This window comes from Protopterus annectens, chromosome 13.part0, assembly GCF_019279795.1.
Source record: "Protopterus annectens isolate FY-2018-M chromosome 13.part0, PAN1.0, whole genome shotgun sequence".
In the NCBI taxonomy this organism is placed as follows: domain Eukaryota; kingdom Metazoa; phylum Chordata; order Ceratodontiformes; family Protopteridae; genus Protopterus; species Protopterus annectens.
Window position 1 is genome coordinate 119,191,236 of NC_056747.1, and position 26,087 is coordinate 119,217,322.

General features: G+C 39.5%; 1 protein-coding gene across 4 annotated transcripts in view; it reads right to left on the reverse strand.

Annotated features, from left to right (window-relative positions):
* LOC122817640 (FYN-binding protein 1-like) overlaps positions 1 to 26,087 on the reverse strand; it is a 688,236-nt gene that overhangs the window by 442,931 nt on the left and 219,218 nt on the right. For all 4 annotated transcript variants that reach the window (XM_044090698.1, XM_044090697.1, XM_044090696.1 and 1 more), the window contains exon 2: positions 1,791 to 2,550. In XM_044090698.1, coding sequence (XP_043946633.1) covers positions 1,791 to 2,550 — 760 coding nt within the window. The remainder of the gene's footprint in view (positions 1 to 1,790; positions 2,551 to 26,087) is intronic.

The window sequence follows — 26,087 nt, forward strand, 5'->3', positions numbered from 1 at the left end:
CCTTCGGGCAGATAGCCCAGTACCAACCTATGAACCTATGAACCTATTCTGCAGCTGCCAAAATATCTTGCCTTTTCCCATGTAAAATGAATATTTCAGTGTCTGATACAGAAGAAACAAATCAGCCCAATGTTGCATGACTAAAATTAAAATGTATAACAGTTCCTGTATGAAGGGTTGCCACTGCGGAATATTTAACTGTTTGCAAGGCTGGACCTATTGGCATTTTGCTCCTCTTTAGCAATGTTTCAGACCATTTGGTTATGGGGTTTTGTCTATTTCATTAATTATTCACTGGACTAAAAGGATCTCAAATGCTATTTTATGAGGGACATTTCATCTCTTTATCATACCTATCAACATCTTAGCACAATAATTCTGGACAGATGCAAACATTAAGGGGAACAATGGCCAAACATCTGGGGTAGACTTTAAATATTGCTCTTAAACATAAAGTTGCTAGAATAACAGGGTTTGCATTAGCATACATTTCCTGAAGTGTATGAAGTCTGAATCTCAAATGTTTGTCATTATTTAGTGACTTCAAACATCAATTATTTATCAGAAAACCACAAATTTTATGTGAAACAGACCAAAAATATGAGGCAAAAATATGGGCATTCTGTGAAATTTTGGGCAGTTGAGAGGTATGGCTATCCTTTGCTCATAACAGAATAGTTAAAATAAAATCTCAGTACTTTTTACACAATGTTTCAAGCATAGAACATAATCCTTTTAATGCCCTCCAGGATGTTCTCTGTCATAATGCCTCAGGTATATAAAATACTTACCTTCACCTCATAACTTAAAATGCACCTCATCATATGACAGTATCTTGTGGAAAAGGACACCATTTTGTAAGTTACTGGTTATCTATGAAATGTGAAAAATAAAGATGTTGCATTTGATATGAATAGCTTTTAAAATTGCAGTTTACCTAGTATTAAGGCCCTGATAAAACTACTTCTCTAAAAACACATGAAATGTACTAAAAAAAGCCATATTAACTCTCCTCAGCTGGCCGGTGTGCTATCTATCAGATGAGAAATTAAACTGATGCCATAGCTACTTGAGTTGATGTTACGTCAGGTGGACATAAAAGATTCCATGATACTTACTGAAAAGAGGGGAAGCTCTTCAGTGCCCAGGCCAAATTTCCCCAAGTCAGTATGAATACCACCTCAAGTCTCCTGTGAAAAGAGGCCGTTGGCTTACTCAGACTAAAAATGAAATAAATAAATGCCTTACATTTTGCTATTAGACGCAAGAAAAAAAGAAAACACTGATCATTTCAATTTGCTGTGCTGCAATATGCATACTTCTGAAGTCAGATGTCTTCCTAGTGACAATAAAGAAATTATCTGGTATTCATGATATTAAGGGTTTCAGGGTGCAAGTTTGACCTGTGTGGATGTGCTTGACAAAATAGCCCCTTATTTCATTTTTTACACATCATATGCTAATTCAGTGGCATTTAACAGAAAACTGACTATAATAAAATTCATATTTCATGGTTACTGAGTGATTTAGTTATTCAGATAGGGTGACTGAGATGATGCATTCTCTTTCAAGCTGCTTATCCAGAAGGATATTAAGTGACTTACTCAGAACCATACTAATGTGCGTAGAGGTCAGAGGTAGTGAAACACAATTGTCTAGCTTCACACTATGCAGTTTTAAATTAAACTGCAACACCACTTCCAGTATCCACGGCATGTACCACTACTATTTAAAAAAAATATATATGCTTTGTCAGTACTAGTTTTTTTAAAAAAGTTTAAAATACATACCAGTAAGACTGCCCATGGGAGGAGGTCCAAATAACACCTTACTCCTAGCTTTTCTAAATTTCTCTAGATCAACATTAGGTGGTCGTTTTGGCTTCACTGGCCTTTGCCAAAGATCAAGGTCTGATGGCAAAGGTTTCCTTTTAGGAGAACAAGGATCCATGTTTTCAAACACATTTTTCTGTTCTTCCAAAGGTGGTCTAAACCTATTCCCAGGAAATTCTCTCATTTTCTCCTGTTTCTTCAGAGCCTGAGAAATGTTCCAGTTTATGTTATCTTGCACATGTTCCGCTTTTGTTTTAAATCCAGACTCCTTCACCATATGTTCACTCTGGATCCTCCCTTCAAATAAAGACTTTTGTCCCACTAAGGATCGAGCAGCAGGCACAGGTTGCGCTGCAGGAGAACTCTCTGTACTTGCATTGCTGGAGTCTTTAGTTTCAGCTCTATAAATCCTTGGGGCTCCTGGACCTTTTGGTACAGCTGGGGGTACAGCATTTTGTATTGCAGAAATTCCTTTGTGTTTAAAAGGCCCATTTGATGGATCTAGTTTGCCAGATACTGGTGGTCTAGGAGGATGTCCACTGTCTGAGGAATACTTTGGAGACTGAATGGTGCTAACTGTTGGCCTTGGCTTTGGCGATGCAGGCACTGTTGGTGGTTTTCCAATGGCTGGAGGCTGACTGTTACCTAATCCACTGCAGTCCTTTGTTTTAGCGTTGAATCTAGCCATTATGGCTTTGAATTCTTCATTTACTTCACCCTACATATAAAAATGAGAAGAGAAAAAAATGGTGTATTTTAGACATCCAGAAAGTTTGCTGCATTTTCTAAGCAGTCCCCTAAAAGCAATGCATAAAACGTTGCTAAGGACTCGGCACAAAAAACTTCTGCTTATCTTGTGAAAGCAAAACACCCAACAAGCAGACTTGTATTGCTTTTGCCTGCTTGTATCTGACAGACTAAAAGGTAGTATCACGCCAGGATGTGTGCAGTCATCCATCTTAAAGACACAGTGACCTTTTTATAGTCAGAATCATCCACTGGACAGAAAGAATGAATACAAAATTGTATGCATTCTGTAACCATTGCGTTCTTGCCTTTCATGTGAAAACATTTTATTTTTTCAGCACTATGTTTTTTACATTTACAGGATTTTTTTTATTAATTATGATTTATATGATTTAAAGAAATGGGGTGGGATAAACTCTGAAAAAAAAACAATAAGGGAGATTGATGAAGGAGTTACAAAAACAAATAACTGCTGTGGTTCTGTTACAGTGCAGCTAAGGCAAGACATGGAATAAAAGTGTCATTTTCTGCATTTTCTCTCACATGATTTTTATGCCAATTACAGCTTATTCCTTATTTATTATTACTACAGAAAGTTCCACTGACAAATGTGTTGCATGCCACTGGTTTCATCCATATCAATAAGTGTAATTATCTATGTCATATTAGCTGCAGATGTAAGACTGAATGCTCAGAAGAATGAACACTCTTTTTCCCTTCTTTTTCAGCCTGTTGCCTGCTTCCTCTGCAGTCTCAGAATTGGTATACATGTCATTAGCAGAACATGTGGGGATGCAGGGAGGCTCGCCCCTTACACATATTTTTTTGTTCTTTTGTTTTTGATCTTTTTAGATTTGCTCTAAAAAGACCTCTTTTTTTTTTGTTCACTCTGAGGAATTTGATATTTGATAAGACAGATGTCATATCATAGTCTTTTCTTATAATATCAGAAGCATTTGTCATTAGGAATACAGTGACATTTGAAAAAAAGCTCCATGAATCTATTTAAACCAAAGAATAAATACTTTTCTTCAGTGGGGTACATCAAGTCTTATGTCTTCTGATTTACAGCTGCACCTCAAAAAAAGGCTCTATTCTGTACAGGAATAAAGACCTCACTATGAAAACACAGATCTGAGTTGAATTACCAGTTCAAGCACTGGAGGAGTTGACCAGGGAGAGAAAAAGCTAAAAAGCTGGTACTTAACTCTTTAGTGGGGGGGGGGGTACATGCCCAGGATGCAGACTGCATGCTAAAATCCCTACTGAAGACTGCAGATTACTAGAACTGCTTGCCTTCAAGGAGGCAAGTTACTTGAAAGGATGTCTCTGTCAGAAATGGGAGAGACACCCTCATGTAGTCCCATTCCCTGTTATCCATCGAGATGTTGTAGGTATGTATCACAAAGGGGAACTCTGATTAATGCAGGTGTTCTTAGAAAGCATGATTTTATATAATATGATTTGCTAAGTAAAGGAATCAGTAGTAAAATAATCACCCCACTACTGACAGTCTGTGTTCCTTAGCAGGAGTGAGTGGGCCAAAAAACGTTTGTCTTTCAGGGAGCAATTAGGTCAGTTGGGAAGGTGTAGGAGTGATGATCATTGTGGTCTGGGAGCAAAAAAGAAAAAGATATATATTACTGTGTTGCTTTGCTATGACCTCATTCATTACATACAGCAGTATCAGTTTTGATGCATATGTTGCCCTATTTAAGGCATCTTTAACTGTGGTCATTAAGTGATTAACTTTGGGGTTACAAACATTTTCTAGAAAATGTAAGACATGTAATGTTTGGTGATTAGCTCTATTGGTCAGTACTCAAGACAATAGTAAGATGAAGTAATGCACAAATTAGCAGAAGCAGGTCTTGAGCAAAAGGTATCATCTCCAAAACAGATGGGAAACATCCTAGGCATAGTCTGCATAAACATGAAAGGGTGGGAAATACAGAAGTGAGGAAACTATTAGGGAGTGGTCATCAAATCAGAGGAGGGTTACCAAATGGAAGTGAGAAAGGAGTGGCATGGGACTACAGGGGGACACATCAAGGGGCTGCGGAAGGACATAGGTAAAAAGAGCAAGTTTGGAACAATGTTGGAGAAATCCATAAGTTAAGTAGTAAGGAATATAATGCCAACCTGTTTAAAGAGGAGGACATGTAGTAGAAAAAGGATCCAACCGCGGGGAACAGAGACGTGATGACAGCTGCTCTTGAAGATAGAAGAGCAGATATGGAGCTATGTAAAATTAGGGAATGGATTCAAACAGGGGAGTCTGATGGAGGCTTTGGAGGTTGATATGTTACTAGTTAAAATCATGGAATGGATTCTAGAAGAGACTTTAGTTGAAGTATGGATTCTGACAGGGAGTCTGATGGAGGTTCTGAAGGCAGACATGATAGCATGGAAAATCATGGAATGGATTCCGTCAGGTAACCTGATGGAGGTCTTGGAGAGGTAAATATGGTAAAATCATGGAGTGGATTCTGACAAGCAGTCTGATGGAAGTTTAAGGTAGACAGAATTCTATGTAACATGATGCAATGGATTCTGACAAGCAGCCTGATGGAGGTCTTGGAGAGGTAAGTATGGTACTGTGTAAAATCATGGAGTGGATTCTGACAAGGAGTCTGATGGAAGTTTAAGGTAGATAGAATTCTATGTAACATGATGCAGTGGATTCTGACAAGCAGCCTGATGGAGGATTTGGAGTGGTAAGTAGAGTCTGATGGAAGTTTAATGTAGATAGAATTCTATGTAACATGGTAAAATGGATTCTGACAAGCAGCCTGATGGAGGTCCTGGAGAGGCAAATATGGTACTATGTAAAATCATGGAGTGGATTCTGCCACGGAGACTGATGGAAGTTTAAGGTAGACAGAATTCTATGTAACATGATGCAATGGATTCTGACAAGCAGCCTGATGGAGGTCTTGAAGGTGGTTATGGTACTTTGTAAAATCATGGATTGGATTATATCAAGGTGTCAGATGGAGGTGTTGAAGGTAAATATGATACTGAGTAAAAATCACAGGATAAATTCTGATAGGGAGTGTGATGGCAATACTAGGTAAAATCATGCAGCTGATTATGATAGGCAGCCAGACGGACATTTTGTAGGTAGGTAATCCGGCAGATAATCATCATAGAGGGTGTGTGCTAAGGAGATCGTGTTAATAAAAAAATGTTTTACATCCTTATCATGGTGATAACAGGTAAAGGAATCTCAATGTATGTGAAATACAAAGGCTTAAATAAAGCCTTTGACACAGTCATCCAATTTAGGCTGGCATGGAAGTAATAGGGGATCAGTTCAAGACAGAAGAGGTTATGATGGGGCAACAATAGCCATACCAGACATAATAGTAGGAGAGAATACAATTTAAAATATACTCAAAAAAGCCTGAGATCAATGGAAAAGAACTAAGCATGGTGGGATATGGTGGTAGGCCAGATATATTAGGGGCTATCTGCAATGATCAGGCCATCCTGATAGATTACCTGGTCTTTATGTTAGCCTTTATGTTTGACTGTGTAACGAGGACGTGCAGTCTAGACTTCTTCTTTTTTATCTTTACACATCTTAAGGCTATTACCCTAGAACTACAATACAGATATTATTGTATGACAACTAGACCAGAGATGTTCCTTTACTCCTTCATTCAGCTAGAGACTCAATCTGCTCAAACCCCTCTTTTCTTGGGTGCCTTTTCCATTTGAAACAAAGTCAGCTTTTTGTTTATGCTAAGTTCTTATGCCACAAATACAAGCTGGGTCACTTTTTTAACTACTCACTATGCTTGTGTTATATATGCAGTTTGGGCTTCTCAATTACAGGGTGAGCTGTACTTACCTTGTGCCAGATTACAGTAGCCTCCTTAGTTGCCATTTCTATATTCTGACATATTATAAACCAGGCCTCCTTTTTACTCCATTAACTATCTCATGTGAAAATAGCCCACCCTAGAAAGATTGCAATAAGCCTTTAATTATCATATGACATCGACTCACCTTCTGCAAGGATTCAGCTCTGTCATGTTTGTCATCAGAACTGTGCCTTTCTCTACTTCTTCCTCTCTTGGCTGGAGATTTTTTTCTCCCTCAACTCAAATCCTACCTTAGAACCTCTTTACATTGTTTTCTTAATCTCATCCTTTCCTCAGCTGAGCCTGCAGGTTTCCTTCCTTCTTGCAACAATTCATCTTGCAGCTAAATGTAATTCTTAAATTTAGAGTCTTACATTTGCTTTCTGCACCTGGTAAATGTCTCCCCAGTTTGCTGTAACTGCTCCATATCTGTCAGCACTTTTACCTCCAAAGAAGTCAGCCTGAAATATGATACACCTCTGTGAACCCAAACCCCACTAATTGTATCCAAACAGAGTGCATGTGTGTTGATTCCCACCCACTCCATGATCTAATGTAGAAACATGGGTAGGTAGTGACCACAAGGATTGTGTCTAATCCATTCAGTTCATTGTTTTTGCTTCTGCTAGGTCTTCATGCATGTTGCTGAAGACCTCAACCACTCTTTCTGTAAAGTAATGCATATTAATATCTCACTAAAAGCACAAGTTTTGTAGCTGCAAACTGATCTCTCGTTTTCTTGCCAGTTTTTTAAATAAATACAGATACAGGCTCAATGGGTTACCCTAAGCTACTTAGCAATTCTATCACGCCACTTCCTTTCCTCAAAATTAGACTATATTTTATGTCTTCTGATGTAGACAGGGAGCAACTGTGTCACAGTTATTCTTAAATGCTTTTTCTGTCTTTAAATTGCCTACATTACTCTTGGTGAAGTGCCAACAACAAAATGGATAACATTTTTTTGCTTTTTACTGGTGGTGTTTATTTTTTATACCCTAATATTACATCAGCATTCCTTGCTCCTTTCTAACACTCCTGACTATGTCCTTTTTGCTAGTATAATGGCAGAGGCAATTACTCTTCTCCTGCTTTGTGCACATGGAAAAAAAGTTTGTCTTTGTATTCCATGTGTAATCACACCTCGAAAATTAACCGTTAATCCCATTCATGCCATCATCTTCTTCACTGAAGAAGTATTTATCTTGTTGGGAGTAATTTCCTTTGCATTAAATCCATATACATTCCAGTCACAAAAACATGAAACAGGTTAGCAGCCTAAAATGCTTAAATGCTGACGTTAAAAAAGGCTACATGATAGGGACAAGACCTGTCTAGAATGTTTTATTAATGACAACAAATCAAATTTCAACAAAAATAAGTAACAGCTGCTTTAAATGATATAGACAGTATCTAACCTTATAATATTCCGTTAGGTAAGGAAATTCACTTTTAAAGGGCATAGAGGACCTTCTAGGTCCTCCAGTCGCTCATCTTCTACCTGTTGGAGAGCAATGAGAGGGTGTTCTTGAGGTTTAATTCTACCATTGTTTACCTTCACAGCTTCAATGCCTAGCTAGGCTACATCCTGGGTCTACTTTGTTCATTATATGTACGCTGCCACTTAGCAACATAGCTCAAAGGCAAGATTCAATGTCTCAGTACTAAAGAGATGGCATCTAGATATAACTATTATTTTCCTAGAAGAAATGGCCTGTTCAAGATCACAATGATGACTGTTTGCTTTTCATCCTAACCTGGAACTGTGTAACGTGGCTCAGGCTAAACATGTCCGGTACTTTTTTTTTTTTTTAACACTTTACATCACCTAAACAGCTTTTGTTTTGGTCCCTCCATATTATCTACAGATATCCCTCCAGGTTATGTATAGAGCTCATACATTCTGGGGGTTGCATTTAAGATGCACAGTCTTGGTGTGATACTTGATAACCAGTGATATTTCAGAGCTAGTTGTCAGCTGTCATTTGATATTGCTATCCTTATTTTAGAACTATCATGCAAAATAAGTACTTCATTTCAACAAAGGAGTTAACGATGGGCCATCCAAGCAATTGTTACCTCTTTGGACTGTTGCAATGCCCTTTATCTGAGGCTTTCCAATATTACAAGTGACAAAAGGTGCAGAAGTTCATTGCTTGAATCATTAGTGGGCCCCCTAGCTATAGTTATCACCCATCTAGTTTTCATTAACTGCATTGGCTAACTAAGTGAGGGCTTTCCAAACAATACTCAATCGAGGTTCCACCTGTTTAAAGGATGTGCCACTGAACTCTTGCTCTTCTTAAACCATCTGTTTGTCTGACCTTGAAGATCTGTGACTTCCAGCTTCAAAACTGAACCAACGGGTATAAAACCTTTTAATCATATGTACTTAGACCTGTCACAAGTATGTTGCCATAGCAACTCTATGGGTAGACTTCTGACATTATAGGAGGTACCTTAAGAAAAAAACTATTCCATAAGACCCTATTAACCCCAAAGCAACTGTGATGGCCCATCACTGGCCCAGTAATCAAGGAGCCTTAATCCTCACCACTGGCAACAGTGGAGGACATACACACTGGGAGGATGACAAGTACACACACAGTAAAGTGCAATTTCCCTTAAGAGCACACAGAGACTACAGTCAGTCTGGGGCTGGTTTCTCCCTCTTTCTCCAGATCCCCTGTAAGACTCCCCACTAGCACAGCTATAGAGTTGAGATTTTGGCTGAGTGGCCAAGTAAAGACCTCCAGCACCCTCTCTGTCCAACCAGTGTTTCGTGTCCATGCCCAAGTAGCTGACACACACACTCTTTGAGATTTGATTTATACACACATACACCTAACATATGAAAGGCTGGCACAGGTTTACTAGCTATGCCCCCTTCTGCCCAGACTATAAAGTAGTTTTGACTGCCACCAGCCACTCCTTATCAGCTACTTTACGGCCCTTAACAAAGGGTGTCAACTCTTACTGTGTAATGTTATTATTAATCCAAATGGTAGATTGACCAAGAGCAAGGCTATTAGGAGTGGCCCATAGTGTCACCAAATAAATATGCAAGTGCTCCCAGAACTTAAATATGTCTCACAGATATCAGCCACAATGATAGGTTTAAATATATATTTAAAAATAAATAATAAAACAACAAGAAATACTTAATAAATAAATACTGTTACATTGGAGTTCAAAATCACAAGAAATGTTTAAAACAACATTGCAGGACAGTCTCAAATAAATAAAGAAAACATCTATGCTATACTTCACTATATTCCTGTCTGAATCTAAGAGAAATTACTGTACCCTAGTTAACTTACTTACCGAGCCAAGCAAGGCAGATATAGTGAGTGGGTCTTTCAGCTGATGTGTCAAGTCATAGGTTCATAGGTTCATACTAAGCTATCAGCCTTAGGGCCTATACAAGCCTAGCCAAAAAGGTACCCTGGCGTTTGCCACCAAAGAAAATTATTTTTCTGTGCCTCTGTCGACTGTCGAGCAGAGCCACAGAGGTGATCCCCAGGGTGAATTTCCTATTTCCCATCCCATCATCAAGATTTTTCTTGAAGAGTGCTAGTGAGGAGCTTTATCTGATATAGATAGGTAGTTTGTTCCAGAGCATGGGAAGTCTCTGGGACAGGAATCTATCCCTCCAGCATGTTCTGTTTATTGTGGTGACAAGGTTTAGGTCCCTAGAGCGTGTAGCTTGGAGGGATTGGGAATTCTTTAAGTGGAGCATGTCCAACAGCTCTGGGTTTGACATAGCTTTGTATGTCAGGCAGAGATCGCCTCTGAGTAGGCAATATGCGATGGAGTAAAGCTGGAGTTTTTTGAGACAGTCTGCATAGGGCATCTGTTTGAGGCCAGTAATCCTCTTTGTGAGGTATTTCTGTGGCCTTTCCAGTTTTTGTAGTTGTCTTGTGAGGTACATACCAAAAGGTGCATTGTACTCTATAATGGGTCTAATAAGTGACGAGTAGAGGGGAACAATGACCTCTTTTTTCCTGGATGAGAAACCTTTTGTGATGAGCTGTGCCACGTAGAAGGATTTCCTGACTACTCTGGCGATGTAATTATCAAAGGAGAGACTACTGTCCACCTGTGTCCCAAGGTCTCTTATCACACTTTCAGTGTTAAGTAGACTACCACCTGTGTGGTAGCTCATGGGTACAGAGTTTTTACCAAAGGGGTTGACAATGTACTTTTTGGCATTGAGCTTGAGGCCATGGGTTTGACACCAGGCATCTGTCTCAGTGAGGCCCTTTTGTAGGATGTCCACCTCATTAGGAGTTTCAATTATAGCTCCTAGTTTGCAGTCATTTGCGAACTTCATTATCCAAAGACCTTCTGTGTTAGCCTGTACTTCAGAAAAGTAGATACCAAACAGGAGAGGACTTAGGACTGAACCCTGTGGTACTCCACTTGTCACTGGTCTGAAGTCAAAGAAAATACAAAATGCACTGTCTCTCTCTCTCTCTCTCTCTCTCTCTCTCTCAGACAGTTCTTAAATTAATATTTCAAATATTACTGCTGGGGTAGCTGGCAGCATGACATCACTTCTTGTCATCTGACTATCAGTTCCCAGGCTCACAGCCATTGATTTTAGCATCTACCTGCGAAAAGCACATAGACGTTAGATCTTTTGGCAAATGGTGGAAGGCGTAAAATAATTTACATTCCTCCACATTTAAAGACAATACAAAACACTTTTAGTTCTAAACATTATGCTACTGTTGCACTGAAACTGAAAGATAACATCTCTTTTATTTCATGGTTATAAAGTAATTTAAGTTTTCAGCTATTCTTCTGAAGTTAACTTCATGTGTTTCAGTCCCCATTGTTAAAATACCTATACAGCTAAACAGTTACAATAGTGTATATACATTTCTTCTCAGTATTTTACAAAATATCTCTTCTGCACATGTCTGTGCAATATGACATACAGTTCTAATACAGTTGTAACACAAGCAATTGCATCATGCTGATATTCACAAATGACACACAACCACTTACAAAATTCCAGATAGCTAGGCTGGCATTATCCCCTTTTGTTACATTTCTATATAAAGCATATTAATATTCACAAATGACATATAATTATTTACAAAATTCCAGTTAGCTGGGCTGGCAGTATTTCCCTTTGTCACAGCAATCTATGCAATTTCTCTTTATTGAATCTCTTTATGCATTGTTTTATCAATTATTATTGGTTGTCACATGTTTTATTTTACATTGTAATTTGTGACTGAAGAAAGCTTGATTGACTTTCTGTTTGATTGTTCCTACCAGAGTACCACTCTTTTAGTGATCCAAAATTCTTTATAACCATGCTCTTGGAAATCAGCACACACTTGACTCCAGTGAAAGAACATTCAATGAGCTGGCGCGTGTATTGTGGAATTATCTTCAGACACCAGGTTATGTAACTAAAACCAGTGCTATGCTTGGATTGATACTTAAACCCCATTTTTGACAAATTAGTACATGCAACTATTGAGGGTTACGCATCCTGTTCAAATGGTGACTCTTGATCTGACTTGCATTTAAAGCTAACTTTTACGCAATTCTTACTGTAACAAATCACTCTGATTTTGATCACTTCTTAGATATAGTATCAATAACTGCCTTTCATAGAATTTAAAGAAAAGTTCTTCATTGCCTTGTTGCTGTAGAAACCAGGATTGATTTCAATGGTACTAACCTATTATGGGATGCAATATTATTTTCCCTAGATAAACATATTCACAATCTAGAAGTCCACTTCCTGTTTTTTCTGTATGCTCCTATCCTACCTCAACAATACTATAACTTCTTCCGATTGCTTAGCTGTACATTATGAACGATTACTTCAGAATTTTATTTCATTCTGAAATGCTAATATTTTTAGCCTATATTATTTCTGCTTAACTGTACTAATGTATCTTACATCTCTCCCATTATATTCAGTTTTTCCATGTAGTGATTATTGGTTTCTTCACGTTTTTAAATATATCTGTGTAACTAATTTCTCAGTGTTATTGCATCTTTACACTTGTTTTAATGACACACTCCATCTATAAACAAATCCAAACCAGAAGGCATTTGCCAAAGTGCTTTGAGGTCCAACCAATCCATAAACATTCTGAAAAATGAGCCTGCCTCAGTTGTCTCCTCAGCAACAAAATTTATTGTAAACAGATTCCACTAAATATTAAGGAATCCTGAGTTACCAAGGCCATGTCATGGCCTTAATCAATGCTATAAATTCAATACAAGTCAGGAAACCCGACCCCTGGTGAACAACCAATATATAGTCCGCATTTAAAGTGATATGTATCATAATACAATAAATGAATATGTTGGAACAAAACAACATTTCTACCCCCATAATGGTCATAATTCAACATAATAAACATGTATAATACATTTATGATCATAAATATCCCCAAAATTATTATAAAAACAAGTGAATGTACCATGACCAAGATTTTTGTGGGCCCTGAACAATGATCAAAAAAATTTTTTTGTCAAAACAATTTGTTATATAAATAACATGTATTTTATATATTAATAAACCTCAAAATTTATATTGATCATAAATCTTCATCCCCCCTAATATCGCAATATTGGTTCAGGCAATCCAAATACTGTATATTATATATTAAAAATTTATAATATTATAAACTCAACTCAATGAGACATTAAAATGAAATATACATATTCCATATTCCCAATAGTATTCAAATCTCCCTTGAACCAAAATCCATAAATGGTACATGAACCACCTTTCTGTAGATCATAATATATATACATAACTTCTAATAAATCTATTCTAACATATTTAGGCCAGGTCTAAATAAACCACCCAATTGAATTATCCACTTATTTTCCATTTGATTAAGTTTTTGATGCCATCCGGCTTTAAAACTCCTATGGAGGGTTATCCTGTCTATAACAACAAACCGGAAAGTAGCTGAAGCATGTTCCAAGGTATGTTTGAATAAGGCATTGGCAACACGTTTATTCTTAATTGCACTTAAATGTTCCCCTATTCTAAATTTGACAGGTCTCGACGTTTGTCCGACATAAAATGCAGAACAACTGCAGGTAGCCAAATACACCACCCAATCTGTGCTGCAATTGGCAAAAACCCTTATGTCAAAAATTCGGGAAGTATTTTTGCTGGAAAATTCTTTTGTTTGTTGCAAATGTTGGCAAACGGTACAGTGACCACAAGGGTAACACCCCCTTAGTATTTCACCACTTAAAGTTCTTTGTTGTGCTATACTTGGAATGTATTTTTTATAATGTGTGAAGTGAGAATTCATGTTTCTTCCCCGCCGATAGGTAGGCATTTGCCCACTTGCTTTGAGGTCTCCCCTGAAAAATGGACGCTGCCTCAGTTGTCTCCTCAGCAACAAAATTAATTTATTTATTTGTATTTGTTTTCCAGGGTAGAGCACTGATAACCATGGACCTTTTTCAGACTCAGCCCAGGAAAGGCATCTGGTTAAGTGACTTGCTCAGAGATACACAGACAGTGGAGGCTGAGGGAATCAAACCTTGCACCATTGCACAACACAAAACAGCTTATTAACAGCTCTTTAATCCACAAACCCAACTGCTAGACAACGACAACCAAAAAATGAAACAATTGATGACACAGTAGAAAAAAATAGTTGATTAAATAAATAAATACATTTATACATAAAATTCCTGATAGTAAATTACAAAGAGCAAGTGAGCAGAAGTCATTTGAAATATACAATGAGTGGTGCTTGAATATTGCATCTTTTGAATTAGAATTTAAGGAAAAGTTGAGAATTGGCATGACGGTTAAGGTGTTTATCTTACAGAGGGGTTGGGGGTTTACATAAGGGGGTTGTGGCTTGGCATAATGGTTAAGGTGTTTACCTCACAGACAAAAGGCATATGGTTTGATTCCCACCTTTGTGGAAAATTGGCTAAGCTTAAAAATGGTTCATAAAGACAGATGAACTGGTATAAAGAGGAGGGATTGACATAATAAGTAAGGTCTTTACCTCACAGATACAAGGTTTAATTCTGACCTCTAATTATTGGCTACACTTTATAATAGTCTACAGACTGACAAACTACAATTACCTATGAATTCCTGTACTACCCAAGCTATTTTACTAACTTGTGTCCTACCTTTCCATTCATACTGGTAAAATGATGTGTCCCTCTCCAAGCCTTTAGTTAACTTCAGTGCATTATGGGCACGTTTTTGTTAAATTTTTTTGTCTCCTTCATCTGATGCTGATCTTCAGTCAGTTCCACAACTGACCATCACAATGAAGAGGATGTCATCACTGTGGCTGTGGACAGGATTTTTCTTGAGTATAGAGGAATGGAAGTTGGACGTGAGGGAAGGACCATCCTTAACTGGGGCAGAGCATGCAATGGCATTACCTGAATGTCATACCACACACGTGTGTGTGTGTGTGTGTGTGTGTGTGTGTGTGTGTGTGTGTGTGTGTGTGTGTGTGTGTGTGTGTGTGAGTGGCTGTGAGATATCTACTCACCTACCCTACACCACGCTGCAAGGCTAATCCTTGTGCACATAGCCCTGCCATCACTCTCCGGACTATCAGGGCACATGGCTGCACAAAATGCAGAATATCACCCAAGGAAGGACCCCCTCCACCCAACTAACCTTTCATGACATGATTCACCCGCTGATCAATCAGCCAAGCTCCAATGTTTGCTATAACCCTGTACCTTCATGAGGCGAGAAGACTGGCAGTTGACCATGTCTGTTTTGTATTCACAATGCACTAAGTTGAGGAATCTCAAGAATAACACAGCAGTATTTTGGAAAAAGCTAGATGATTGCCTATCACCTCCTTGTTTCCTCTTTTGGGTCAGTTTACACTCTCATAAGTGGTAGTGAACAGAAGTATTGATTATTCTTTGTAGTAAAGTAGAGCTGAATGTATACAGAGAACATTCTAGTACTATGACCTTTGGTGTTACAATTCAGGTTTGCAGAGGATGCAGTGATGAGAAGCAATACTTCACTTCCCATAATTGTGAGCATAATGCTAATTCAATCCATAGGAATGACAACAGTTTCTTGGGATCATCGCACCAGCAGAATAGCTGCCCAACTCTTCTTACTGTTCCATAAACTTTTCTTTCAGAAAGAAATTAATTGTTTATGCTGTTCTGTATCTCAAAGATTACTTAACTTTCAAAACTGAAACAACAAGCTCACCCTATTTTTGTGGTTATTGCAAAGCTGTGTTTTAGTCAGACCTTGTGGTACACAGCCAGAACAACACAAACCACTGTGACAGGAAGTCATCAATACCTTTACTGCCAAAGCCTAACAACAGTAGCTAAGGCCCTTAATGTTGAAACCAACATTTCCCTGCCCCAGTCATACAGTGTGAAATGTTCCTTTTCTTTCTTTTTTCACATCAAGGGTTATAAGCTACCTGCAGTTTAACTGCTGAATTTCTCACACATTTTACATGCGGATTCACATTTTAAACGACATTTTGACAAGTTATAAAGTGCTTCAGAACCCATTTATGAGTTAGAGTATAAACACCTAAACCTGCACACATTTGACAAACAGATTTACATCCAAAGTGACCTTGGAGATGGACATTTGTTTTTGAAGACCCACATTTCTTCTACCTGGTCTCAAACATTCAAAGTCAACAATTCTAATTAATTTGGCTGAAGTGCAGGAAATGATTACATTATTCCAAGCTTGGTAAATGAGATTAAAATTTGAAATTCACTTTTATTTGCTTTGTATTTTGAAAAGAAAATACTTTATCTAAGGTCTGAATTGTCTGCATATGGAAAATAATGAAGTAATCAGTTTCACTCTGCACTTGGCATGTTTCTGTAGTGCACTGTGCATTTTGTTTAAATGTATGTGATCCCCATGCATTACCCTACGGATGTACACTTCCACTCCTGTTTGAGGAAAGGCATCATCTCCTTTAATACTGTGGAGCTGTGGTCAGTATAGACTCAAGTCTACATAACTGCAGTACAACATGCAAGAAAAGAACTGGACCTAGGGCAAGAAAAGAAATGCACCTAGGGCAAGAAAAGAACTGCACCTAGGGCAAGAAAAGAAATGCACCTAGGGCAAGAAAAGAACTGCACCTAGGGCAAGAAAAGAAATGCACCTAGGGCAAGAAAAGAACTGCACCTAGGGCAAAGAAATGGCAGTGTGTTGGACAGAGCAAGAGTTACCATGGCCTCTGAGTGGGGGCTCTCACCTGTTGCATAACGTCAGGCCTATCTCACCTTCTACACTTGCTTATGTAGGAAGATATGTTCCGACAGGAGCAGATAACCTTTCAGATAGCATGTTGTGGGGCACTAAGACAGCATCAATTTGTCCTATGAGAGCTTAGGTCTACTTTTATGTCAGTAGCTGATTTATGAGATCACACAAAATAGTAATATGATAGAATGAATGTGTACAATGTGTGGAAATGATGATCATAGCCTCAAAGACAGGCACACATGCACATACACACATGTATGTACATATACATGCATGCCCATATACACAAATATGCAAATCATAGTCACAGAATGATGAAATCGGTAGCAGTGTGCAACAACAAACTCTCAGATGAAACTTTTGTTAGTAAAGATAAATGTTTCATAATCACCCAAATCTCGTGAAATGTAAAAAATGATATTCTGAATGAGCATAAATACTACTTTTCAAGTACCTGTGAGTTTAGAACAAGATGCACTGAATAGGAACATATTTATTTGCTAAGGCTGAGCATTCAGCTTGTCACACCTATAGACTGATGGCCATGGACTGGAAGCAAGCCCAAAAAACAAGAAAAGAAAATAGGCCATGGCTGGCGCAGGTGGTTAGATGAGCTATATTTTGGCAGCAATGGGTTGTTATCATAAGAACTCTTACAGTTGGACCAGATGGCTTTCTTCAGTGGGTGGGGCAGATGAACCTAGAAAGCTGAAAAGAGAGAGAGAGAGAGAGAGAGAGAGAGAGAGAGAGACAGAGAGATAGTGTAAAAAAAAGAGAACAAACATCATGTGACTGCTGATTAGGTATGTCCTGACTGGAGTTACTGAGTCTGAACTTGGCATAATCTTAGAGAGCTTAACTGTTACTTCACATAAATATGCTACAAAAATGGATCGTGTCTGTTCTCAGACAAGGGCTAATATTTTACATTCATATTCTATATTTCAGAACAATGTAATTCAGAGACTTTCTACTGCATTTGTTTGTGTACGTATGTGTGTGTGTGTGTTTGTTTAATGTGTTAGTGATTTAAACTCTTCTTCAGCTCTAAGTACATTTTAACTATCCAAAGCTTCCAAAAAAATTACTCCAGTAACTAACACTTTTCAGACGGAGCTTTAATGAAATCATACAATGCTATGTCATTTTTGTCAAACATGCTTTAGTGGAAGATAAAGATCGGATTCAGCAGAAAGAAGGAAATGTAGTATGAGCTACTTGCTAACATGTTTTTTATTACTCCAGAGGCTAAATCTTATGGACTAAACTGCTAATCTTCAGTGTTGTAGTAAATTAATGTTACGTTAATGTAACATCCTACCAGTACAACCCCCTTGATTCTGTTCATGTAGGAAGTACATATACAAACAGCATTCTTCTTCCATGTTGTTAATATGTAGACATTTTTCTGCATTGGGCATATAAATGAAAATATAGCAATATTTACCAGGAAACTTTTCAATGTATGCTCAAATAATTCTGACCTCAACAGCAAACCTTGAGTCCGTACACACCTTGGAAAGTACAAATTCCAGGTAATTGTCATACCAGGTGTTATTCTTTATGGTACATGGATTGTCCTAATTTTGTTTACTTTTTAGGTTTGGGGATAATTAAAAAAACAAAACAAAGCATTTATGTTTTTATGTGGTGAAAGCCTCTTCAGTGTAATTTCTCTGCTTCCTTTTGCAAGCTTAATCATGTTGTTGTTTGTCTTTTCCCAGTTAGGGGTCGCCATAGCGGAACTCCAGTCCGCTAATGATTGGCAGTAGATTTTCACGAACGCCGAGGTGCCAGTTCGACATTCAACCTTCAACAAAGGCACGCCCATTTACGCATGTCTTTCAAATGCCCATCCAACCGTGGGGAGGACATGCAGACTCCACACAGAAGGCACTCCCCGCACTCCAGCCGAGAATCAAAAAGGAGAACCTCTTGCCGTGAGGAAACAATGCTACCGCTGCACTTAATCATATTATATGTAAAACTGGCTTATTTATCTTTTCTTGATTTAACATCAGAAGCTGAGAGGCTTACACTTGAAAATCCTCTTCATTTCTGTTTGCAGGAGGCGGTGTACGGCACATGCTTGGTTGTTTTATAATATTACGCTGTGCTGTCTACATAGGCAATACAGCATAATAAGATCCATTTTGTCAGGTAATGTGCAGTTTGTATATTACAAAAATGTAAATACTTACATGAAGAGATGTCAGACCTTAGAACATCCTAATCCACTGTAACAGAAACACTCTAGTATTCATGACCGATTGCAGTTTTGATCACCACATCACCACTGCCCTGGGGCGCTAGAATGGCCTTGCTAAATCTATAATGTTAATGCAGGTGAGGTAAATACTGATGCTATTTACTTTGTAAAAGTAAATTCTGTATGTGGCATTGGACTGGCATAATACATTATGTCTGTGAATCGGTGAGAAAAGGTGGCAATTACTCTATCAGGATTAGTCTGTAGTCTGTTATACTTTACAAAAATTTTTAAAGCTTTTAGAGCATATTTGCAGAAACAATGCAGATATAGACATAAAGTGTTTAGAACATCTTTATACAACTCAGTGAATCAATTGCTACATTTTTTTCATTTTTTATTTATTTTGTTCTGCAGTATGACAATTATGTAACAAACAATTTGTTTTCTGTTCACTAGTACCTAAAAACTTCAAAACTCAAAAAAAAAAAAAGGTAGAGGGCGTAAACTGGCATAACATGTGTCAATGAATTTGTGAGAAAATAGGTCTGTGGTGTGATGACTGGGGAGAGCTGGGTGAAGGCTGCCAGCCTAGTCAAATAGAATTTAATATATAGTTCTATCAACAGTATAAATAAATGTAGAATACAGGCTTGTGTTTTTAAATGTAAGAAAACACTGTGAAATGTGGAACTGCAAAATATGTGACAACATTGCACTCTACTGGCCCAGTGAAGCATGTTATATCCTTTCATGTTAGAATTCGGCCCGAGGGCGGATGGATGAAGATTTCATGCCCATTGTTTTAAGGCTAAAGTTTATGACTAGAATTTAGATGTGGAAGGTGCTTTATGGTTCATAGGTTGGTACTAGGCTGTCAGCCCTAGGGCCATTAAAAGCCTAACCATAAAAATTCCCTGGCTATTTCTTCCCACACTATTTACTTCCCTGGACCCCTGTCTAGCAGGGCAACTGACGTGATCCCCGGGGTGAATTTCCTTTCTCCCATCCAATCGTCAAGGTTCCTTTTGAAGAGGGCCAAAGAGGCACTCTGCTTGACATGTATGGGCAATCTATTCCAGAGTCTGGGGAGTCTCTGGGTCAGGAACCTATCCCTCCAGCATGTTTTGTTTATTGTGATGACAAGGTTTAGATCCCTGGAGCATGTGGATCTGAGGGATTGGGATTTCTTTAAGTGTAGCATGTCCAACAGCTCTGGGTTTAACATGGCCTTGTATATTAAGCAGAGATCGCCTCTGAGTAGACGATATGCGACAGAGTAAAGCTGGAGTTTTTTAAGGCGGTCAGCATAGGGCATCTGCTTTAGGCCTGTGATTCTTTTAGTGAGGTATTTCTGTGGCCTTTCCAGTTGTTGCAGATGTCTTGAGAGGTACATGCCAAATGGGGCATTGTATTCTATATGAGGGATGAGTACAGTGGGACAATGACCTCCTTTTTTCTGGATGAAAATCCCTTAGTGATGAGATGTGCCACATAGAAGCATTTCCTGACTGTTGTGGCGATGTGGTTATTGAAGGTGAGACCACTGCCCACCTGTGTCCCTAAGTCTCTTATCACACTTTCAGTGTTTAATGTACTGCCACCTATGTGGTAATTCATGGGTATATGTTTTTTCCCAAAGGGGATAACTATACATTTCTTGGCATTGAGCTTGAGCCCATGGCTCTGGCACCAAGCATCTGTTTCTGTAAGGCCCTTTTGTAGAGTATCCACATCACTTGCGGATTCAATAATGGCTCCTAGTTTGCAGTCATCTGCTAACTTTGTTAGCCAGAGTCCTTTATTGTTGGCCTGTACTTCAGAGAAGTAGATGCCAAACAAGAGCGGTACCAGGACTGAACCATGAGGTACTCCAATTGTCACTTGTCTGGAGCTGGATTTGGAGTCGGCTACTTTTACAGTGTGGGTTCTATCAGTAAGCCAGTTAGCAACCCATTGGGTGATGTAGGGATTAATGCCCAGCTTAGTAAGTTTATCTATGATTCCAGAGTGGGGGACGGTGTCAAAGGCCTTGGCAAGGTCTAGATAGGCTGTGTGGACCACCTTACCCTTGTCCATAGCTCTGGAGACTGATTCAAAGAAGTCAATCAGGTTCAGGAAACAAGATCGGCCCTTCACAAACCCAAACTGGGTGGGGTCCAGTGTTTGAAGGTTGCTAATGTCTTTGTTTATAAGTTCCATGATAATACGCTCCATGGCCTTGCAGATAAGGCTTGTCAGACTGATGGGATGGTAGTTTCTGGGATCCAAGGTGGATCCCCCCTTGTGGAGTGGGATAACTGTAGTTCTGTGACACTCAGTGGGCACAAAACCTGAGGTGAGGCTATGATTAAACATGACACTTAGGTGATGTGCCAGTTCATATTGTAGTTCATGTAGTACACAACCCGGGATGTCATCTGGTCCCATGGATGCTGTAGCTTTGGAGAGTGCGTTTTTTACCTGTGTGGCCGTTATTACCGGAATTTGGCAATCTTCCGGTATAGAGATGGGCCATTTAGGGGGTGAGAGGGGGATGAAGTTGGCACTAAATCGATCTGCCAGGATATTGGCAATATCCTTGGGATCAGTATATTTAATGCCATTCTGTTTTAGCTCAGAGCAGATCTGAGCATTGCCATTTAGATTCTTGACATAGTTATAGAATGCCTTGTAGTTGTCTTTGGAATCTTTGGCAATTTTATTTTCGTAACTAGCTTTGGAGGATTTTATGAGGGGTCTCAGTTTCTTACTGAGGCTGGTAAGGGAGTTTTTTGCATCCTGGGATTTTACTCTTTTCTGCAACAGTTTTTTCCTTTTGTTGTAAAGTTTGTTTATGGCAGGGGACCACCAGATTGGCTTCCTTTTTTTGGATGAGAGCAACTTGGTTCTATTTGGGATGGCACGATTCGTGCATGAGTGGATGTGCTTGTACAGTGCCTTAGTGTAGGATTCAGCAGTTGAACTTTCATTTCCCGTCTGTATGGGTGTCATGAAGTTTGTCACTTCTGACTTGAGTAGCATGAAGTTGGCTTTGGAGAAGTTTTTTATGGAGGTTTCCTTACTGGGGGGTGGGGGTGAGATGTGGATGTTAAGGGTGATTAGCTTATGGTCAGACCTGACTAACGAGGGGGGGTGACCATAGGTATGGAGCATCGATTTCCCATGTTGGTAATGACCAGGTCTAGGATATTGGAGTCCCTGGTGGGACTATGGATTAGTTGATCCAGGGCGTTGGAATTTATGAATTCCAAGAACCGTTGGGCAAAGGTGTTGTTACATGAGCAGTTTTCCCAGTTAATGGCAGGGTAGTTAAAATCACTCAGTATTAGGGTGTTTGGTTCTGTCTTAATATTTTCCATTATGTTTAGAAAGGTGTATTGAAAATCTTGGGGTATGGTGGGGGATCTGTAGCAAGCTACAATTTGGATTGCAGTCTTACCTAGTGTTAGTTGCACCTGAAGAGTTTCAGATGCATTGTGTTGGGCAACTAGCCTGGTGGTGTGAATATCCTTGGTGAATATTGACACTCCTCCACCTTTAGTGTTTCGGTCCTGGTTTGGTGGCCGGAAAGTGTGGTAAGAGTTGTAGCCTGGTATTGTAGGGGTGCTCTCTGGAGCCTTGAACCAGGTCTCAGTTACTGCACAGATATCGATGTTCTCCATTTTTAGGAGTGCCTCGAGAGAGTGCATTTTGAGGTTTAGACTTCTAGCATTGAGTAGCATTACCTTCAGATTTTGCATGCTTGTACCTGTTACGGTGGTGGTTTTGTCATTTGAACTTTGCCTAAAAAAGGCACTATAGGGGTGGCAGGGGACCACCAGATTGGCCTAAATGGCCCATCTCAATACCGGAAGATTGCCTTCTATTGTTGTAACCTGAATCCCAGAGGCGACAGGTGCAGACCATCTCTGGCAAAGCATCGTGGTCTGTCTTTCATGTCGTCCCAGGCAGACAGATACTGGATCCCCTTTGAATGACACCAGAAGCTTAGCCAATTGTTGAAGTCAATCATTTGGTCCTTATATTGTGGTATCATTCTGGGCGAAGGCAGGATGCTACTCAGGGCTAGGGTCATACCTGCCTGTGCCACATGATCCGAGAGCTCTTCCATTTCTCTTTATATGTAGTCCAGGGAGGTACATCTCAAGTCATTCACTCCAACATGGACAATGACAGAGTCATATTTGTACTTGTTGTGGAGTGACTTGAGTGCATACATTATGTGGTGGATCCTGGCACCCGACAGGCAGATGACTGTAATTTTCTCCTTGTTCAACCTGTTGAGTGGGACATCAGTGTGCCGGACTATAGAGTCACCTATGACTGAAGTGTTAGGTACGTTGTCTTGCCTTAGGGGCTGTTGCTGGGTGGCACACTGGTGTTGTGAACTATGTGACACTTTGGTTGTGATTGGTGTTTGTTTGCGTTTCAGCTTCAGAGGTCCTTGTTGCTTGGGCAGGTTACAGTTAAGGGCCTCTGCATATGTGAATTTAGTGTTGCTATATGTGGGTGTTGGTGGTGTGGGTTTAGAAGGGCTATGTGTTGCTTGAGGTTTAGTGCGTTTGTTAACCTTCTCCTCTTGACTGTCTAGCACAATCATGGGTGGAGAGAGCTTTACTTCCATTTTGGCTATGTAAGTGCATCTCTCACATGTTGTAGTGTTGGGTGGTAGGTGGAGAGGGTTGTCTGTGTACATGAGACAATTGTTGCATTGCCCCAGTATGCCCAGATTCACCCGGTGGACAGGAGAAATCAGTGGAAGCTGACCCTTGGACATGCTTGGTTTGGTGCTTTTTTTTTTTTTTTTTTTGTAAAGTACAAGAGCTGTTTTCCCTTACCTTAGCAAGGTACTTTGCAATTATAGGCTATTTAGTGCCTACTATTAATTTCTCCTTATTAACAATGAGAGTTGAGTGCTTGTATCAGTTTAAGGCTTCCTAGTGCTTTAGTTTTTGTTAGTATATACTTGTGAAATGTCTTCTATTGTTGTAAGTTTCTGTGCATGTGTTAGATTGCTAAATAATGCAGTTTGTGGCCTGAGAACTCTGACCAGGTGTTAAGATGATGCGATATGAATACTGGGAAAACCTAAGTTTCAAAAATGATGTAATTTTGGGAGGGCCTTAGAGACATGTTTGTTAGTAATGTTTAAATACTATTTCTCCAGTCCCTTCCGGGGGCATTTTGATCTGTACATCTAACTTATCAGCACTCTGCTTATGCTCACATGTAAGTTTTTAGCACTGTGATATCTTGTAGGAATAGTTAAAGCTAGTAAAGATTAATTAGGTATTTTTCTTTGAAACCAGACCTGTCCTACTGTATTATTTTAAGTTTCTGTGTGATCTGTGAACTCTTAGATATCTCTGTGGCTTGTGTTTAACCGTTTATTAAATATTTTTAAAACCTTCTACCTGTGGCTGCTTTGTGTAGAGATATACTTTAGAGTACATTATATATTTATAGAGTTTATTATAATAGGCCACTCTGATAAACCTTAGACTGTATAGTCACATTACCACTGGATATTAATATTGCAAAGTAATAATTGGACACCCTTTTAAAGGCCTTTTAGCTGATATTATTAACTGGGTGGTGGCAGTAATTACTACCGTATAGTCTGGGTAAAGGGGCTCAGCTGGAGAATCTGTGTCAGCCTTTCTCAGGAGTGTCTGTTGTTGTTTATCTTTTGGCTTTTTCCCGGAAAGTGGATGCCACAGCGGAACTCCGGTCCGCTAATGATTGGCAGTAGATTTTTACAAAACGCCGAGGTGCCAGCTCGAAGCCCAACCTTCAACAAAAGCGCGCCCATTTACGCACGCATGTCTTTCGAACGCTACCCAACCATGGGGAGGACATGCAGACTCCCCATAGAAGGCACTTCCAAGCCAAGCCAAGAATCGAATGGGAGAACCTTTTGCTGTGAGGTAACAATGCTACCACTGTACCATCGCGGAATTTTCCCAGGAGTGTCTGTAAAGTGTATAAATACTTATCTCAAAGTGTGTGTGTGTTGTGTCAGCTACTTGGAAGGGACACGAAGCACTGGTTGGACGGAGAGGGTACTGGAGGTTTTAGCTTGCCCAGTTAGGCTGAGACCTGGACCCTATAGCTGTGCCAGTGGGGAGTCTTATTGGGGATCTGGTGAGCAAGGGAACAGCCAGCCCCAGACTGACTGTGATCTCTGTGTGCACTTAATGGAAATTGTACTTTACTGTGTGTATTAGTCATCCTTTCCTCCTCTAGGAGATGACCTCCCTGGTGTTAGTGGTTAGGATTGAGGCTCCTTGATTGCTGGGCCAGGGCACGGTCGTCACAAGTGTTTGGCAGTGGTGGGATCTACTTCACATACTAATTGACTTGTAGTGGTGTGGGTAGAGTGAATTCCTGTAGCTTATGTACAGTGATCTCTAGAAGTGTTTTGTACTCTAAAACAGCCACGCAGTGTATACCAAGAGTTCAGATCACAATTGTTTATTTCTTTTGTTAGCTTAGCGTTGGTCAGGGTGAGCAGGCAGCATGTCAGCAGAAGAGTATGGAAAGCTGACAAGGAGCCAGCTGGTGGAGATGTGCCAGGCTAGGAGGCTGGTGTATGGAAACCTGACTAAGGCAGACCTGATTGCAGCCTTAGTTACAGCTGCATCAGAAAACAGCAGCCTGGAGGATAATCAGACTGACAGTGGAGATACAATATTCTCGGAGAATGGACAGCTCAACCTTTCTGCAGTGGAGTTAAAAATCCAGCTGGAGCTAAATATACTTGAGTTGGAGGCCATGTGTATGGAACTAGAAGCAGCTGAGAGAATGAGGAGCCTAGAAGCTGAAGAACAGGAACGGCAGAGAAAGCATGAGAGGGAAATGCTGACTCTTCACCAGAGTCATGGAGGTAATGGGGAAGGGAGTAACCGGACCCCAGAAGCACAAAAGGTCAGTACATTTCTTCCACAGTTTAAAGAGGGGGATCATTTTGATAGCTTCATTCATATGTTTGAGCCGGTATGTAAACAGTATGAAGTTGACCAAAGGCTCTGGGTACGGTTCCTGACCTCCTCACTCCATGGTAAAGCTGTAACTTGTTTAGCAAAAATGCATGACACTGACTGTTTTGATTATTCTGCTGTAAAAATACATTTGTTAGAATGTTTTAAGCTAACACCTGAAATGTATAGAAA